General features: G+C 39.6%; 2 protein-coding genes across 2 annotated transcripts; one reads left to right on the top strand and one right to left on the bottom strand.

The window, feature by feature from the left end:
- The first annotated feature begins 1998 nt into the window (after positions 1-1998).
- On the top strand, positions 1999-7997 carry LOC130931267 (uncharacterized). Its single transcript, XM_057859916.1, has 5 exons — positions 1999-2095; positions 2228-2277; positions 2370-2444; positions 2710-2802; positions 6780-7997. Exons 1-5 carry the CDS (start codon positions 2059-2061, stop codon positions 7275-7277), a joined length of 753 nt encoding a protein of 250 aa, XP_057715899.1. The 5' UTR covers positions 1999-2058; the 3' UTR covers positions 7278-7997.
- Positions 7998-8687: 690 nt separating this feature from the next.
- Positions 8688-18689, bottom strand: tmem30b (transmembrane protein 30B). The gene is made up of 8 exons (XM_057859914.1): positions 18605-18689; positions 18077-18273; positions 16521-16628; positions 16269-16376; positions 16089-16179; positions 15868-16005; positions 11860-12066; positions 8688-9202 (listed from the first exon to the last, which is right to left on the bottom strand). The coding sequence occupies exons 2-8, from the start codon at positions 18263-18265 to the stop codon at positions 9024-9026; spliced, it is 1020 nt and encodes a 339-aa protein (XP_057715897.1). The 5' UTR covers positions 18266-18273; positions 18605-18689; the 3' UTR covers positions 8688-9023.
- Between the last annotated feature and the right edge of the window lie 19 nt (positions 18690-18708).

Genomic DNA, 18708 nt, shown 5'->3' with positions numbered 1-18708 from the left:
TCCCTTTCCTCCAAGCCGGATGTTACGCACGAGGGAGGGCGGGATATAAATAAGAGAGAGGCTACAAGGGGGCGTTAAAGTGCCATAGATAGCGCTAGATGTGTCATGCGCGCTATAGTCAACCGAGATGGACGTTATCACGTGTTGGCCATTTTGTGTCAGTGACGTTTGATAAACATTATTGTTAAGTACAAATGACTCAATTTTCAAGCTGCTTGCTTTGAATAAACATTAAGGTTAAGTATAAATTATTCGTTTTTCAAGCTACTTGATTTTTCCAAAATTTTAGAGGTGCAGTAAATTAACTGCATAGTTAAAAATATTTACAGACACAAATAATTTAACATCGAGTTTTTGTCATTGCCAGGTGAATGCGGTTTATTCTAAATCAGACAGTTTGAGAATCCATCAAGATTTCGCCCAGTTGAGAGTATTTTAGTGGAGAAAATCACTCACCTTTGGTTTAAAATGGCCGCCTATCACTAACGCTAACCACTCTGACTTTTTGCATCTATCGCTCTTTATATAGGATACCTCAGCGGTCAGCGCCGTTCTCCTCTTGACTGTAGCACCCTCCAATGGTGGAGCCGGGAACTGACGGTGGGGCACATTTCTCCAAGTCGTAGTGTCGCGGGAAGTAGGCTGCTGCAGCACCCCTTGATGTTGGGAACAAAAACATGTTTTGTAGATTCTTTTTTGTGTGTGTGTTGAAAATAATTAAATAAAACATACTGAAATAATATTGATTTAATTTTGGAGATTAAATATACATGTTGAAAACGTTTTTTTTTTTTTTTTTTTCATTATTAACACCGCCTGACACTTTGCTTGCTACCAGGTCATTTTAAATAAGGCGCTATTGGAATGGAAAAGTAAACTGTTGACAGAGGAGGCATTAACATGGCACATCAACGAATCAGCGATTTTTTTCCCCTTTAAAAAAGCAGTGACATTTTCTGAAATTCAATTTGAGGTCGAAAATGAAGATGATTATCCTTTGGTGTCTTCAAATAGGTAAGACATGCTCGCATTGTAGCAATATTATTCCTGTTGACTGCCTTCGTGCAAAGTGCTGTTGGATATTGGTGTGCAATATATTTTAGTGTTTGCGGGAATTTGCATTAATACATGGGCGCTTCTATTTCCAAAACAAAAACTCCAACACACACTGGAGGTGAAATAGAACGCTGTCTTTGTAGTAGCCTAGTAGTGGTAGTACGTAAACTATCCAGCATGTGTGTGTACTGCTATTGTGCACGCCTTGTATGGAGAAAACGCGCGAGCATGACAAATTTGGACCGACACAGCTGTTTTTGAATGGGGAAAACAAACAAAAAAAAAGATCTTCAGCACCCCCTGCTGTGAGTGACATCCAGCGACCCTCCCAAGTAGATTCACAAATAATTGCTTCAAATCATTTTGATTATTTGAAGGAAGAAAAAAACAAAACAAAAAAAAACAATAGAACCACAAGCCATCAATGGCTGGACACCAAAATACCATTATTAGACAGTATTTGTATATAGAATAGAACACCTTGATTGTCATTGTACAGAGTACAACGAGATTTAAAGATGTATTTGTTTAAATCCACAGTAAATTTACCCAATCTCTGACGTCTTAAAGAAACCAAGCCGTTTAAAAAACAAAAACAAAAAAAAAACAATGAAAATTTTGCAATCTAAAGCTTTTTTTCAAAGTTTACACTCAATGGACTCTCAAATGTTACATTTATTGAACGGTCCCGACGCAAAATGGCCGACAAGTGATGACACTTGTCCTCGTTGGCTCACAACGTGCATAACATCTAGGAAATATTAAGGGAAATCTATAAATTTGGAGGCAGTGTATCGACGTTCAATGTTCCCGGAGATTAAAAAAAAAAAAAAAAAAAAAACCCCATAGTAAATCAACTCTCATGAACATGTTTAAAAATATGAGTTTGGACTTTGAAATACACCGTGAACCATCTTTTACGACAGTTCAGACCTCATTACGGCAACTTTGACGTCATTGCTTAAATGAATCTCGCGCGCATTTACCTGTCCTCTTATCATCATGTCTTGTAGGCGAAGACGATCACATTTAAATCCAGGTAATATCTTGACGTCGCTTTCAGTATAGTCTGATTTCTTAAGGTAGACACAAAACGCAGAAAAATCACATCACTCTGAAGCTCGTTTTATTTAAAAAAAAAAAAAAAGTGTGGTTTTACCCCTTCCATTAGGTCCCAGTGACCAAACGAGCAACATTGAGCAGCTCGCCTTCAAATACAAGGTCAAGTGACTCACTTGTCCATTTTCATAGATGCTTTAAAGTAAATCCTGTTAACTTTTTGCAAGTATTGGAAATAACGTGTGTGTTTTTAGGAGAAGTGTAAAGTGGAATCCAGCACTGATTCTGACTCAGAGATTAGCCCAAGATGGTCAGACACCAGCACAATGGTAGCTACTAGCAACACACTATAAGGAAATAATGATTTAAATATAGTGGTAGGCCTACCTTGATTTAAAACGCCCTTGACTATAAGCTTATTCAAAACAGTTCTTAAATCATAGTTGCCTTTTGGGATAAATGTTGCAACATTTCCATAAAACTACTGTCCTTTGCTGTTATCTTAACAAAAAAACAAACAAACTTGCAAGTCTTGTCATGTGCAACTTGTCAAGGTATAAACACATTAAAACTGATATATTTAATGTGTGGCAGGAATGTGTGAGCAGCGCACCCGAAAGTGGCAGCTTAAGATGGACGTTACCACTCCTACATGGAAAAACGGAACGGCAGAGATGTTACTCTTTGGTAAGATGAAAGAAGGCCAAAAAGTAGATTAATTTGTTGCAAGTGGTAGCAAACAGCGATTACTGGACTTTTTTTATGGCTTCTGTGATGATTGGAAGGGCTCACTTAATTACATTCAAATAATTGCTTAAAATTGTCATGGGAAACCACAGGATTCTATTCAAACATGACTTTTTAGGGTGCATACTCTAAGAATTATAGCAGACTTCACGTTTCTTTTGGCTTATTTTGTGAGCCTTTCATGATAAACATTCTTAGATTCTTAGTGCAAAGAGTTGGGCTCATTTTAAGAAAATTCTAAGAAGCAGCAGAATTTCCCCAAAAAGTGAAGAGCAGTGTCTACGTCAAGATAAAAGCTATTCCCCAACAATTTGAGATAAAATGGAAGGAAAGCAAAGATATTCACTGACTCAATTAAGCATTTAAAGCAACACTTGGTTACTTTTCAGTTCTGGTCTATTTTAGCGACGCCGATGGACAAAAGCGGTAGTACAGTGATCCCTCGCTACTTCGCGCTTCATACTTCGCGCCCTCAGACCATTACGGATTTTTTTTCAATTACTGTATTGGCCCAAATATAAGTCGGTGTTTTTTGCTTTGAAATAACACTGAAAAAGAGGGGGTCGTCTTATATTCACGGTCTAGACATTGTACCCATTCACGACGCTAGATGGCGCCAGATATCATTGAAGCGATTTTCTGTCATGCGAGATCTCAGCTACTCTCCCCATTCACGACGCTAGATGGCGCCAGATATCATTGAAGCAAGTGATGTTCTTTCATGACAGATCTCAGCTACTCTTTTTAGTTTAACCAGTTTGCATTATTTTATTGCAATGTTTTTCCTTATTCAGATTTGTTTCAAGACTACAGTTACAGTTCGACTTCACTTTGATGGTTAATGCAGTTATTGCATTTTTTTTTTGTTTTATCACAATAGACTGGTTTATTTACATTTCAAAAACCAGAAACATTTCATTTATGAATGTGATTGCACTTTAGTTTACATGTTTAAATGTTCAGAGATTAAGATTTGAATGAGGCAAAATAACATGATTTTTCTCTCAAATATATCGTTATAATCATTTGTTTCGGATGTACTGTAATTATTTTCTGTATAATTTGGTGTTCAAAAAGTCTTTTTTCAAACTTGAGTCTTGAAAAAAGAGGGGGTCGTCTTATAATCGGGGCCGTCTTATATTCGGGCCAATACGTTAAAATACAGATGAGCTGTCGGGAGCCGATCGCTTAGTCTCACTCTCGCTCCCTCCCTCCCTGCTCTTTGTTCCCCAGGCAGGCAGTGCACGTGCATTGGAGTGGCGTTTTAAAGTTAACGATGCTGACAGATTTTTGTGTTAGAGCTTGCCAGAGTCACGATTCAATCATCGTTTAACCCGTTAAACAGTTGCTGTAGCAACTCCTTGTGTGTAAATGAGAGTATTTGAGTAGACTCCCTCAATGAAATGCTTCCTTGATCAACCAGTCACAGCTCATGAAATGATGATTCTTACATAGCAACAGTGTCAAGCAAACCTCCTCACTAAGATAAGAGATTCTGTCCATTTTTTCTGGAATCGCCTAGACAAGCTAGCATTTTTTAAGGTTAATTATTAGGGGTGTAACGGTACACAAAAGTCTCTGTTCAGTACGTACCTCGGTTTTGAGGTCACGATTCAGTTCATTTTCGGTACAGTAAGAAAACTAAATGCAAAATATAAATGTGCTAGTTGTTTATTATACACCTTTGTGCTTTCAACAATAGCAACATTAGCCTATACAAAGCTAGAATTCTGCTCAAAAAGTAGCAGGTATTTAAAGATAATCCAACAAACATTTGCCTTTCAGACCCCGCGTATTGGTCAGCTTTCTTTCTGAAAGAGAGAAGAAAAAAGAAGTCCTGTGCTAAAGAGAAAAGCAATCCCAATGACAAAGATTTTAACATCTATTTTACAAATGAAATTCCTCAATGAATCATTTTTTTTCTCATGAACGGTTTTCAAAAGCTTTATTGGTGGATTTTCTTAAAGCGGCACACAAAAATTAATAAATTTAATTGTGTAAGCAGGATCTGTGTATTATTCTTATTATTTAATGACAGGTGTTTTAGCTCATTTCAGTTTATTTTATTTAAATGGGCTATTATTCATTTTATTATGTGTTGATATTTTACAAATGTGATGTAGTATTCATTTATATTGTATATTTTATGTTGTATAACTTTAGTTCCTATGTGAATATTAGTTCCTACTTGTTTGTTGTGGTAGGAGGGTTTTGTATTGAACACGGGGCCGTGTTGGTTATTATTATAGCAGAGAAGACAGCAGTAAATCAACAAAGACAAGTCAACTGTGCCCGGATCTACCACTCAAGAGATCTGAAGGACTCAAAAAGCGTGTTACAATTAAAGATGTCCGATCACGTCATTTTCAAAGTATCGGAATCGGCAATTAAAATATCGGACATGCCTTTTTTTAATATATATATATATTTTTTTATTTAAATTGTTTTCTAATTGTATTTAATGTTACAGACAAAATGTCTTACACTCAGCCAGAGTAGTTTTGGCTTAAAGTAGGACTATCAAATTTATTGCGTTAACGGCGGTAATTATTTTTTTAAAATGAATCACGTTAAATAATTAACGCATGCGCTGCACGACCCACTCGCGCATGGTCGCGTTCAATCTATAAAGACGCCATTTTACCTATAGATAGCGTTAAAAGGCAGCGTATAATGAGTAGAGAATTTTGACAGCCTTTGAAGCCATTTTTAAGTGGCTAAAGCCTTACAATACCTCTCTCAGCAATTAAAAATATCGTGGGAGGCAATGTGGGGAAGAAAGGTCGTAGTTCATCATTTTCTTTACATCCTCTGTTCTTTCCCAACGCAGAGAAGATATATGAATTGATGCCCCTACGCACAGTCATGGTTGCACTTCCCATCATGCATTTGGGCAGAAGTTAACTGGCTTCAGTATCATTTACTGAAAGCTCAACAAATACACTAGATGGCAATATTTAGTCACAATATACAAAGTCACATTTATCCTTTAAGAATTACAAGTCTTTCTATCCGTGGATCCCTCTCACAGAAAGAATGTTAATAATGTAAATGCCATCTTGAGGATTTATTGTCATAATAAACATGTACTGTATGTTGAATGTATATATTCGTCCGAGTTTTATTCATTTTTTTCTTAATGCATTGCCAAAATGTATATGATCGGGAAAAATTATCGGGAATGATTGGAATTGAATCGGGAGCAAAAAAAAAAAGCAATCGGATCGGGAAATATCGGGATCGGCAGATACTCAAACTAAAATGATCGGGATCGGATCGGGAGCAAAAAAACATCGGAACAACCCTAGTTACAATTGCATATTAGTTTGAAAATCGACCGGATCCACCGTATTTTTACACGAGTGACATCCGGTCTGCCCGATCCTAGCTACCAGTAGTAGTATTGACGCAGGAGGGTCGCGTCTCGCGTCAAATAATAAACTCTGTCATTCTTTTCGCGTGCGTTGTGTTGAACCGCTTCTGGGACGCGTCTAACACGCGCACCGCGACTGGTGTGCATTGGCTGATTGACTTTAACGCCCGCTTTTCTCTGCGTTCTCGTGGCAGCCACGTTGTCGCGCCGTTGACGTTTCTGGGTTATACTGTCCTACCGTGTTGGTCCTCATTAGAGAAGTAGAGAAGACGGAGTAAATATAATCTACATAAAGAAACTGTAACCCGATCGACTCACAGCTTCGAAAAGTAAGGGTTACATTACGTCAGAAACTCGTTCGGTACGCCTCCGTTCCGAACCGAGCACCACGTACCGAAACGGTTCAATACAAATACTTGTACCGTTACACCCTTATTAATTATAGAGCTCTCTGAGTGGATTTTCAGAATATTTAAAGAATACTTTGAATAAATTTCAAAGGGAAGTTGTCCAACTCTAACAAAGTATTTATTGCCAATTGTAGTTTTTGGACCCGTATGACGGGAGCTCGGAGGATTCTGACGAGATCATCGCGGATCCCGGTGCCCTAAGCAGGCGAACCAGGCAGCATGGAAAAGGAGGTCACGTCTCGCATCACAGCAGGCGTTTTATCTTTCATCCTTCTCCGCCCACTGGTTTCAAATCAGCAGAAGCTTCAAGGGAGCAGGAGCATCGCCTTCTGGGTGTGCGCATGAAATGCGTGGACGTCTCTGAGGTTTGGATGTGCGAACAGAGCCAAGAGGTGACCGGTGTCCAAGCGGCAGCAGCGGACTTCAAAGTGTTCCGCCGAATTCACGACGACACCACGATTTCCGATAACTTCTCTGAGAGATCGAGCGGGTCGTGTAACCTCCGAGTGGTTTCCAAGAGGAAGCTGGCTGTGCCCGCAGCGGATGGATTGGAGCAAAGAAAGAAGCAGTGTGTGGTTCAGATGGAAGAAGAACAAGAGGGAGGAGGACACTCTGCTTCAATTAGATGCTAAATGGGTCCTGTTCTACTGACTTTGCAATGCACTTTACTGCACTCTTTAGAAATGGTTCCACCTCAATTGTTACAGGGAAAAAAAACACACTACGACAGTTGAATTAGTTGTTCTTCGCAGAGGATAAAGAATATGTGCCTGCAAGTATTGTTTTATTATGGGAACGTTTACGTTCTGTTTTGTTGTTACTTTAAAGCAACACCAATAGATGCTAATTGTTAGCCTGTGTGCTTAAAGACGTTTCTATTGTATGTTAGCATTGTTTAAAATACAGCGTTCTTGTTGTTTGACGTTTAATTTGGCAGGAACTTCAATATTCAGTAATTATATCTGCTAAACCTACATTTATTTTGTAGTGAGTCGAGTCATCCAAGTATTTGCGCTTGCAAGTCAAAGCAAAAAAAGAACTTATTTCAATTTGTACAATATGTTGGTATTTGGAGTGTGTTTATTGGTTCTGTGTTCTTTTGAAACTGTTGAGGTGGTCATACAGTACTGTAAAATAAATTCAAGCACTCAATGATGCAAATATTTGTGCTCACCGACCAAATACTTTTTTTTTTTTTTTAAACAAATGGGTCAAGTATATTTAATGTGGTATAAAATTATAAAACGTTTAATGTATAAAAACTTTATTTTGAATGTAGTGGATTTAACGCAAAACTCACCACAGGTGGCTAATAATGCAACAAATATTACAGAAATTAAAATGATTCACAGGTGTCCAAATAAAATATGTACATAATAGGGATGTCCCAATTTTCTGACGCTACACCCTACATAGCAAAACACGTTGATAGTCTCCAGATTTCATGACTCTTTCCACACTGTCAAGGCACCCAATGTCAGAGGTAGCAAAACAACCCCAAAACATCATTGAACATCCACCATGTTTGACTGAAAACAGCAGTGAAGCTGGAGTGGCATTACTCATCAAAATCCCTCAAAAAAGACCATTTGGAAATGCCGCCTCCATCTGCCATCATCACGACGGGAGGACAACATGAAGAAATGACTGAGTCGCCACCATGAAAATAGTTATTTTATTGATTTAATGGCAGTGGATGGAAACGCAATCAGGGCATCCAGTGCCGATACATCAACAAAGTTGAATGTATCCTAATGCAGGAATATGGGAATTTTGTGTTCATTAAGGCAGATGTGCAGTGGCGCCACCAGAGGGTGGCCACGGCCCCCCAATTTGTTGGCCACCCCACTGACCCCCTCTCTTTTGGTAAATGTTCACTTTATGCTCAATATAAACATAACACAATAAACAGAATTGGCTACAGAAGTGGAGCAAGAAAACTGCATGTGCACCCAATTTGATATTTGCCATAATCAAATTTAAGCTTCCAATAGCTTTTGCACTGTTTTATTCAAAGAATATTGACCAAAAAAAAAAAAGAATAAAATTTCCATTGCCCCATATTTTTAAGGTATTGGATTCCATTTTTGTAACAGTAAATATGTGTATATGGTTGTTCATTTAAAATGAGAAATCCTATGGTGTAAAATAGAATAAGTACATTAAAAAAACAAAACACCCTGAGGAAAAAAACTTAGATAATTAGATAACGTATAGTATTTAGATGCAACATGTCTATGCAAATCTGCCTTCATCACTTGAGTCAATGCAGAAAGTTCATCATAGAACACATTCAAAAAAGGCTGTACAGACTTTGCATTACTGTTCTAATTCTGGCATTTACGTATTAGCCATCAAACTTTCAACAAATGATTTTCTCATTCCTCCTCGGGGAACTTGAATTTGGCGTAGACGATAAGCATGACCACCGCCATGACCACGCACAGCGAGCCGATCACCAGGTAGGCGATACCCAGGAACTCGTTCTTGCCCCCCATCCAGGACACGTTGCTGAACACCACCTTCTTTCTCCCTTTGAATTTTATCACAGGATAGTCTGGGACTAGGGTTAAGGAAATATGAGATAATAAAAGCCTTCCTCGAGATATCAGCGGTCATTTGGACAAATATTTGCTTTGACTTGGGAGCACAACCTTGAGATACAAGACTAAATGAGGTTCCACTGAATTGTTTTGCCCGTTTATTTAAAATACACCAATACAATCAACCAATCCCCCTTATTATTTAGTAAATGTGTAAAACCTGCCTTGCCCAACCAGTTAATCCTGTCAGGTTGACCCGCTTGCCACTGCGGCATGTCACATGACACTTTCAAGAGCTTACTTCTGTCCTCTGTTGGGTCTCTTAAATGAACAAAAAACAAACCGTTTATCATTTCAATATAAGTGTTTCACCTACATATTAGAGCCGGGCAGTATACCGAAAATTTAGCGTTACCTAAATTCTTCACGATGACGGACTTAATTTTGACCATGTCGGTAAATTCGCTGTGACGCTGTGTTGTTTGGCTATGTTCATTCCCCTTTATGAAAGCAGTCAGTGTGCTTACGTATGAGGTCACGTGGTTATCAGGAAATCAAACAAACAGAAGCCAGGGCGGCTAACGCTAGTGGCTAACGCTACAAGCAAACGCGATGGAATCAGGCTTAAGAGAGCTTCACCAAACTTTCACCTGATATTAAGTAAACTCTTGGCGGCCTCCAGACGGGCTTTCATCCGCTGTCCTCCCTGGTTCTCACAATTTCAGGAGAGGGTGCTTTTAGTGCTTTCTAAGTGGCTAACGCTACAAATGAATGTGATGGAGTCTGATAGCAGCTCTAACCTTGCCGAAACCTAATGAGTGGATTGGGCACAGACTGCATTTAGCAATCAGTACGTCACATTATTTTGTATCTGTGTGTGTGTGTGTGTGTGTGTGTGTGTGATTTATCTGATAGCTTTTATGATGGTACAGCATTCAGCATAAAGCATAATCCAACAGTGAAGCCTATAATATGACTGTTTATTGGCCACAATCATTTTTCTGTATGTGCCTTCTTTATTCCGTGTCATTACTGCCATCATAAAATCTTAAGTTTCATTGGCATAAGAGCAATATAGATTTAATGTGGTTGTGTCTGTCTGGGGGGTACATGTGTGCGTGCATGTATTTAAAAAATGCTCTGGAAAAAAAAAACTTGAAGCCTAGGAGTAAACACCTGTGTTGAGTAATTATGTCAAAGCATCCATTAACAATAAATTGTCCGTTTGAAGTGTACAGTCCAAGCTTGATGGGGGAAAATATTACATTATGCCTTTGTGATGTATGATTGCTTCTGTGACCTAGATTGTAACAACTTCTATTGTTTTTTACCTTGAGTTTCATAGTTAGGAGGGAATCTCACGAGATAACTTGTTTTGCACCATAGCACGCGCTTTGCACCATAGCACGCGCTTGAGTCCCATAGTTAGGAGGGAATCTCACGAGATAACTTGTTTTGCACTCATAATATTTACCGTGGGAACGCAACATCTGATACCGGACGGCACAACCTGGAAACCACGCAAAGAAAAGCCTGAACCAAAAGTAGCTTTGTCATTGGATGGGGCCGCCCCGCCTGGGAGCGAAGGTTGGCCGTCTCCGCCCCGTGTGGCGCGTTCCGACAAAAACTGGGCATTTCCGGGCGACCAGGGAAGTCCGCCAGCGGGTCACATACGGATCGCCTGGCTTTGTCCCTTCGCCGCCTTACCGGAGCATTGGCTCCCGCTCATTTGTGACGGTAAGCAATTTTCATTGCTAAAGGAACACTTGGTTGTGCTATAACGGTAGCGCGGGGATTCTGGGATTGACAAACTCAATCTAGCGTCATCGTTACCCTTGTCATGCTTGTTTTTGATACCTGTTACTTGCTCTTGTGGGATTGTGATCAATAAATCTCCTCTATTCTGCATTTTCTAATCAATAAACATAGTCTATTTTGCAAAAGTGTGCCTGTTACTGATTCACCGCGAAACTGGAAATTTCGGAAAACAAAGCTGTAAGTCATTTGTGTTACAATGACATGTTTGCATAGTCATCGAATTGATTTGTATAATGTTGTACATTGTTCAAGTCATACGAGCTGTTATAAATGTTCACACTTGAATTCCTATTGTTTACAAGAATTTTTTATAAAATTAATTTTTAGATCGTATGTACAATTGAGAGAAACGGTTAATTTGTATTTCATGCATTGATTCAGATTTTCAAATTATATAACGGTCCACTTGGGCAAATTCATCGTCATCGAGGTAAATCTGCTCAATTTACCGTGATACGTACTTAGGGGCACATCGCCCAGCCCTACTACATATGTGGAAAAAAATTAGTATTATACGTAAGTCTACATGTGAATTCCATTTCTAGTACATCAGTACTTAAATGCCCTACGGTAGTGGTTTAAAACTGATATTTGTGGTGGGCCATATTGTTGTTATGGCATCCATTATGTCTGCTACGATTAATCAAGAAGTCGACAATGAATCGATTATCAAATGAATTGACAACTATTTTTAGTTAGCCGCCACTCACGGCAATCGACATCCTGTCCATTTGAACTAGGATGTCTGGGAGTGATCTTTTCAAATGAATTCAACATCTATCGGAGTCACTGGCACTGGAGCATGATCATTCAATTCCAGTTCTCCCAATTTCTATTACATAGAAAAGGATACTGTAAGCGATATCCAGGGAGTAGTTTCCTGCCGGAAGGCCATTGGCGTAATCCCCCTCTGTGATCCTCCGGTACAGTTTGCGAAAATCCGGCAGCGCGGCTGTTCGCATCCACACCAGGAAATCTTGGTTGATGAAGCCGTTATTTGCCGGGTCTGACGTGTCCAGCTCATAAGCCGGTCTGGGCCAAAACGGTGGCTTCACGGTATCTGCAAGTCAAAATCAAACAATTTAAAACCATGTCAAAACAAAATAGCACAGTAGCAAACGATGATCCATGATACGGATAGAGTTGAAACGATTACCCGAATAATTTAAGTAACTCGATTTTTAAAATTGATCGAGGCATTCTCTCCGCCTCGAGGGATCGTTTAGTTTTGCCAGCTCTAATTATCACGTTTTGCCCCAACTACTTTTAATGCGGCACAATGCGCTGACGTCATGTGCGTAGCGGAAGAGGAGAGAGGCGGCGGATATATTCGATTTCAACCACGCATGAATATAGGGATACCGACGAAGAAGCTGACGAAAGTGAAGAGAAAGGCACCAAGAAAAAACAGAAAAAGTCAAAAGCGTGGGAACATTTCAAGCTGGAGACCAAAGCGAACACTGTGTCATGTATTCACTGTAAGACAGCGCTTGCATAAAACTACCGGACACACCGGCTGGACCCCGCGACTGAAACCCGGGCCGGGCACGACCCGCCCGCCTAGACCTTGCTCCACCGAAGGCACCACGTTTACTCCGAGAGCGGAGTAGCAATACTCGGAACAAGGTAAAATTAAGTTAACGTAGCGCTAATAAATAAGATTGTTACTGCACCTTGCTAACATAACATTAGCCCTGCGGAGGGCGAGGTTTCCATTAATTATGACTACTGCCGATGAGTGGCTAATGTGTCTTTCATACAGGTTTTATTTAATTTGTAAAAATGCAGCGCTGTAGAGTGATGAGGGTGTAAAATAAAAACATAATAATGCTAATTGTAAATTTAAGCTCGGTAGTCATTGATGGATGAAACACCAAGTTGCACTGGTGCCTAATGTGCTCCAATACAGCAGGTATTTTGTACACTGTAAAAACTCAAAATCCCATCAGGACTTATAATTTAGATTTAAAGTGCATTTGACACGAAAAAGCATGTTTATTTCATAATACACGCGGTATTTTATGCTCCTGAATGATATGGACCGCTTGGATGTGTGTGGAAGCGATCGATATTTTTATTTAGTTTTTTTAATCCCGCGCCATGAAAATGAGTGACTTCCGGCTTCAGTCTTGCATTGAGGAGGAGGGCACTGTGACGTGTACGGGTGAAGGCGTCCTCTTCACTAAACAGCCGTACCGTTGTGTATGAGGACTAAGGGTTCAGCTGATTTTGCGGATTAATACGTTTATTTTTCGCATCACGCCAGCCAAACGGCTGCAGAAAAATCTTCTTTATGAGGGAGAGGCGTATGCGCCTTTTTGGAGTTTCAAAAGGTTCCCATTCACCGTGGATATTGGCCTAAACAAGCCCTACTACTGTGGGACCATTGAAATTACGAGGAAGTGAGTAAACATCTTGTTTTGAATTATGTCAAATACAAATACAGCGATTACAAAGTAAACACTACAAACTTTCTTTAAATAAAGGACTACTTACGTTTGATCATTGATGGGCATGTAAAAAGCTCTCCTCATGCACATTAGCTGCACAACAACTGCAGCCACCCTCTTCCGGGAAACTAGCTATAAATTGCTCTCCGCCGGGTAGTTTGCCGGTCCGCGAAGACAATCGACAACCCAGTCGTCATGTCAAATAATCCGGGCTAGTTGTGTGTGATTTTCCGCTTCGAATACTTTGAAACATCACTCGGTTCGGGTTAGCATGTCGGCTAGCTGCCATGCCTCTTAGTTTGTTTACATTCTCCGAAGCCGGGGAAGGGAAATGACATATGTCCAATTTAGGTGTCATAAAATATCGTTCGGGAGGTGCGACAGTAAAGGTGAAGTCGACAGTTTTGACCATTATGGAGTAATTTTGCCATGTCGTCCTGAATAAGTGCATTTTTATTATTTCATAATCCATTTAGCACAAGACTTATTTGTCATGACCATGCCATTTATTTAGCAATTGGGGAAAATACTTGGATAAAAAGAATATCCTGTAAAAATATTAAAGAGACAGAAACAATGACATTTTGCAGCTCTCTTCGTCGCGTTTTCCTCGTTGTGAATACTTCCCCCTCGACGGGCTGACTGGTCCTTTTCAAGCCATTTATTTAGCTATTGTGGAAAAATAGTTGGATAAAAAGAATATCCTGTAAAAATATTGGAGTCGAGAGACTGAAACAATGACATTTTGCGGCTCTCTTCATCGCGTTTTCCTCGTTCTGAATAATTCCCCCTCAATGGGCTGAATGGTAAAACCGATGAGCCCAGTCTCCCGCTGACGTCATCCACCTGTTGGGTACGCTAGAGCCCTATAATGGTAGGCGTGGCTAACCGGCAGATTAAAAGACTAATTTCTCGTCATCTGCGCTTTGCTAAATTGTTGTATATAGTCGAATCGTCTCAAAATATGATTCCAATTCACATAATAATGCTATTTAAGACTTTTTTCCTCTTGTCGTATGCTCTTTAAACTTAACTAGAACTTAAAAATAGCTTGAATTCAATTGAATTCAATTGAAACACGTGGAAAAACACCTATCTTTTAAGTGATCTGTGTTATCAAGCGTAATGACATTTTTAGGTAAGAAATAAGATTTTTTCAAAATATATTTCTATAAGAGTTTAAGTTTTTTGAGTGAAAGCAGTTAATTTGTTGGGATTTTTTGTAGCCACATCTGAGATGCAATTGTTGGCTGTTTTCAACAATGGACATTTAAAATAAAGACACTGTCTATCAATGGTTCAATATAAGGTGAAATGTCTTGTTTTCTCATGTATATGGCGGAAAACACAGACAAGGCTGAAAAAGCAGTTTCTGCTCTTGCACCCCTTTAAAAATAAACTGATGTATTTTAAGCCAAAAAACTGATGTGCTTGATAGAACAATATGTCTATATTCTGCCATAGATTCATGGCACATTAAGGCCCCAAAATGTTTTTTTTGTGTGTCCGTTTTACCCTAGAGACCCCCGTTTACAGACGTTGTGCAACTGCTTTTGTGTTAACCAAACCATTAAAAAAAGTAAGTAATTATATTTACTATTTGAAATGCTGTCATTTTTAGCATAGAATCATTGAGGTCTAATATTTAGTAGTAAAAAAAAAAAAAAAAGACTTTAAAAAATTATTCACTCGCCTGTTTTAAACTTTTAAACACGTTATGTCACAATGAAAAAATTGGTGTCTGTAAAGAAGCCATGGATATCTAACTCATAACTATCACTTAATTGCAGCTTTTTGTTACTGCCGCATTTTCCCAGATATGTTAGATGATAATCGATCCAAACAAAGAAAAAAAAAAAAAAAAAAAGTTTAAACGGGTAAATATATGAAAAAGAAAATCTCAACTGCTCCTTGATGTCTGCGATTTCTGCATCGCGACCCTTGTTATATTCCCATGTTTCACCCATAAAATCCCCCCAAAAAATCAAGCTGTGGCCATTCACAGCTGTGTCTTGACACTTTGTGATACATCCTACATTGAGTTTTTGGATCGAAAAGAGGTAAGTACACGATAATATCTCATTAAAATCATGGCGTATTTAATTATGCTCTCTCAAATATTTTTTTTAAAAATGCCCTCCTGTTCAAAAATTGTCTTCCCCAGAAAATTTGAGATTTTAAGCTTTCAAATGATGTATCACATGTGCATATAGGACAATTTTGAAATTTGGCCAAATTGGGGGTCTCAGAGCTGAACTTCTAGTCACCTGAGTGTTTTCCGCCATATTTATAATTGCTCTTTACCTAAAAATAATCTGTTCTATCCGATTACTCGATCACTCAATGGAATTTTCAGTAGAATACTCGATCTCTGCAGCCTTAGATACAATTGCGAAAAAAAACATACTAACCATTGAATGCATTCCTTAGAGGTGTGATCGTGGGATTTCTGAACTTAACATTGTAATCGGTCCACCAGGAAATCCCTTTCCCATCCAAAGGCACGACCTTCCGCTGGCCGTTCACGATCTGAAACAGGTTGAACGTGTCTTCCGGGAACCCAAGAAAAATGTGATTTAATAAGAACTCTTTCGACACGGAGGCAAAAAGCAGATCAGGATGAAACGAGTACCGTTAAACATGCTGTTTGCTATCGAGCCACATGGCACAATCGGTCGCTTGTTGCCGTTGTATCGATAGGGCTCACATTGATCGGTGGGTTCCTTGGGAAAGAGACCAGAAAAACTTACAATACTTTGTGTATTGCCATATAATCCATTGACTTTTATGTATTAATTTAGAGTTCACTCACCTTGAAGGACGTCAGGTCTCCGTAAAGCTGGTTATCATCTCTGGAGACACCATACCTTCTGTAGTTCTGGAAGTAGTTGGACAAGCCATAATAAAAGAACACCGGCCCCTGTCATGGAAAATTTCACACACAAAAAAATAGAAAAAGGCAAACATCAGGATTTTAAACTGTGTCCTGTTGTTGGGTGCTATTCAATGTCTAATGGGAATTACTACAATGCTAATAGTTGTCTTTTTTTATTAACTGCGGTACCTCAAAGAGCTTGTTGATGGAGAACTGTAGTGTGCAAACGCAGTTCCTCTCGGCAGGGTTTGAGCATGTAAAGCATGGCGAGTTCTGCTCCGCACCTGTGTAATCAAGCTGTGGGAGATTGAGAAAACAACAAAAGGATAATGATTTATTCATGAGCTAACAGTGTACCAAATTACTCACGCTGCACCTCTGAAAGGTCAAGAGTGTGTTGTGTCAAACCTGGTGTCTTATATATTGTACGCATGTTTCAGTGCCATTGACGGAAAAATACGTGCAATCCTTTTGAATTGGAACAGCTGGCAGTGAATCGCTGCCTAAATTACAAATACACTGTTGGCCAAAAGTACCGCTTCAGGTATCCATCAATGAGTTTCTTACAATGCTCTGCTGGAATTTTTGACCATTCTTCTTTGGCCAACTGCTCCAGGTCTCTGAGATTTGAAGGGTGCCTTCTCCAAACTGCCATTTTCAGATCTCTCCACAGGTGTTCTAAGGGATTCAGATCTGGACTCATTGCTGGCCACTTTAGAAGTCTCCAGTGCTTTCTCTGAAACCATTTTATAGTGCTTTTTGAAGTGTGTTTTGGGTCATTGTCCTGCTGGAAGACCCATGACCTCTGAGGGAGCCTTAGCTTTCTCACACTGGGCCCTACATTTTGCTGCAAAATTTGTTGGTAGTGTTCAGACTTAATAATGCCATGCACACAGTCAAGCAGTCCAGTGCCAGAGGCAGCAAAGCAACCCCAAAACATCAGGGAACCTTCGTCATGTTTGACTGTGGGGACGTGTTCTTTCTTTGAAGGCCTCGTTCCCCCCCGTACACTCTATGTTGATGCCTTTTCCCAAAAAGCTCTACTTTTGTCTCATCTGACCAGAGAACATTCTTTCAAAACGTTTTTGGCTTTTTCTGTTAAGTTTTGGCAAACTCCAGCCTGGCTTTTTTTATGTCTCTGGGTCAGAAGTGGGGTCTTTCTGGGGATTCTACCATAGAGTCCCTTTTTATTCAGACGCCGACGGATAGTATGGGTTGACACCGTTGTACCCTCGGACGGCAGGACAGCTTGAACTTGTTTGGATGTTAGTCGAGGTTCTTTATCCACCATCCACACAATCTTTCTTTGAACTCTCTTGTCAATTTTTCTTTTCCGTACACATTTAGGGAGGTTAGCCACATTGCTATGGACTTTACACTTATTGATGACACTGCACACAGACACAAACATTCAGGTCTTTAGAGATGGACTTGAAGCCTTTAGATTGCCTATGCTTCCTCACAATTTTGCTCCTCAAATCCTCAGACAGTTCTTCGGTCTTCTTTCTTTTCACCATGCTCAATGTGGTACACACAAGAACACAGGACTGACGCTGAGTCAACTTTAATCCATTTTAACTGGCTGCAAGTGTGATTTAGTTACTGCCACCACCAGTTATATGCCACAGGTAAGTAACAGGTGCTGTTATTTACACAAATTAGAGAAGCATCACCTGATTTGTCAACAGATGCCAATATTTTTGGCCAGCAGTGTACCCAACAAATTGCATGATACCACCTCTCACCTCTAATACTTGGATGCTGCGTGAGGTGATGAAGAGGGCAACTCCGATGCCAATGAAGGCCAAACCAATGATTGTAAACCCAGGGATGACGATGCCAGCAGACAGAATAGGCTGCCATGCTGGAAGCCTCTGCTGGGTGAAGGCAGTGTTGTCAGGCCGGTTAGCCGACTCATTCTCCTCCTTTACCATCTTCTATGCTGTGTGGTGCAAAGTAATTATCAGAATTTTGTTTCTAGTATCTGAACCCACATGTGTTTGGACTAGATGTTGTCAATATTAATCAAATCGAGACTATTCTTTTCTTTTAAAGGGATTTCACGAGACTGAGAAACAGCAACATTACAACGTCAATTTCCTGTAACACTCACGCACCACTCAATAACTCGTTAAATCATACAGACAATCCAACGCTTAGAAATCGCTTTTAAATATATTAATGGTTAAGTTTTTATTGCTAACTTACACAATGACGGCTCAAATAGCGACACAAAAACGTCTATTTTTTTGTAGCAACACAGATTAGCTCACCTTTACCTGTCGTCTTCCTCCTTTTCTTCAACCCCGCCTATTGTTTTCTTTTCATGACGTCAGACTGTTCATGCGCCCAGCCTTGCAGACGCGAGATCATTTTG

This window comes from Corythoichthys intestinalis, chromosome 15, assembly GCF_030265065.1.
Source record: "Corythoichthys intestinalis isolate RoL2023-P3 chromosome 15, ASM3026506v1, whole genome shotgun sequence".
Classification (NCBI taxonomy): Eukaryota; Metazoa; Chordata; class Actinopteri; order Syngnathiformes; family Syngnathidae; genus Corythoichthys; species Corythoichthys intestinalis.
The sequence above is the reverse complement of the archived record's forward strand: the minus strand, read 5'-3'. Positions and strand labels throughout refer to the sequence as shown.

Excerpts from the sequence above, each read along its gene's own strand:
- LOC130931267 (XM_057859916.1), top strand. The coding sequence starts at position 2,059 with ATGTCTTGTAGGCGAAGACGATCACATTTAAATCCAG. Across the intron at positions 2,445-2,709 it reads GGTCAGACACCAGCACAATG|GAATGTGTGAGCAGCGCACC; the intron begins GTAGCTACTAGC and ends AATGTGTGGCAG. Across the intron at positions 2,803-6,779 it reads GGCAGAGATGTTACTCTTTG|TTTTTGGACCCGTATGACGG; the intron begins GTAAGATGAAAG and ends TGCCAATTGTAG.
- tmem30b (XM_057859914.1), bottom strand. The coding sequence starts at position 18,265 with ATGGTAAAGGAGGAGAATGAGTCGGCTAACCGGCCTGACAACACTGCC. Across the intron at positions 16,629-18,076 it reads GCAGCATCCAAGTATTAGAG|CTTGATTACACAGGTGCGGA; the intron begins GTGAGAGGTGGT and ends AATCTCCCACAG. Across the intron at positions 16,377-16,520 it reads CCATCAACAAGCTCTTTGAG|GGGCCGGTGTTCTTTTATTA; the intron begins GTACCGCAGTTA and ends TTTCCATGACAG.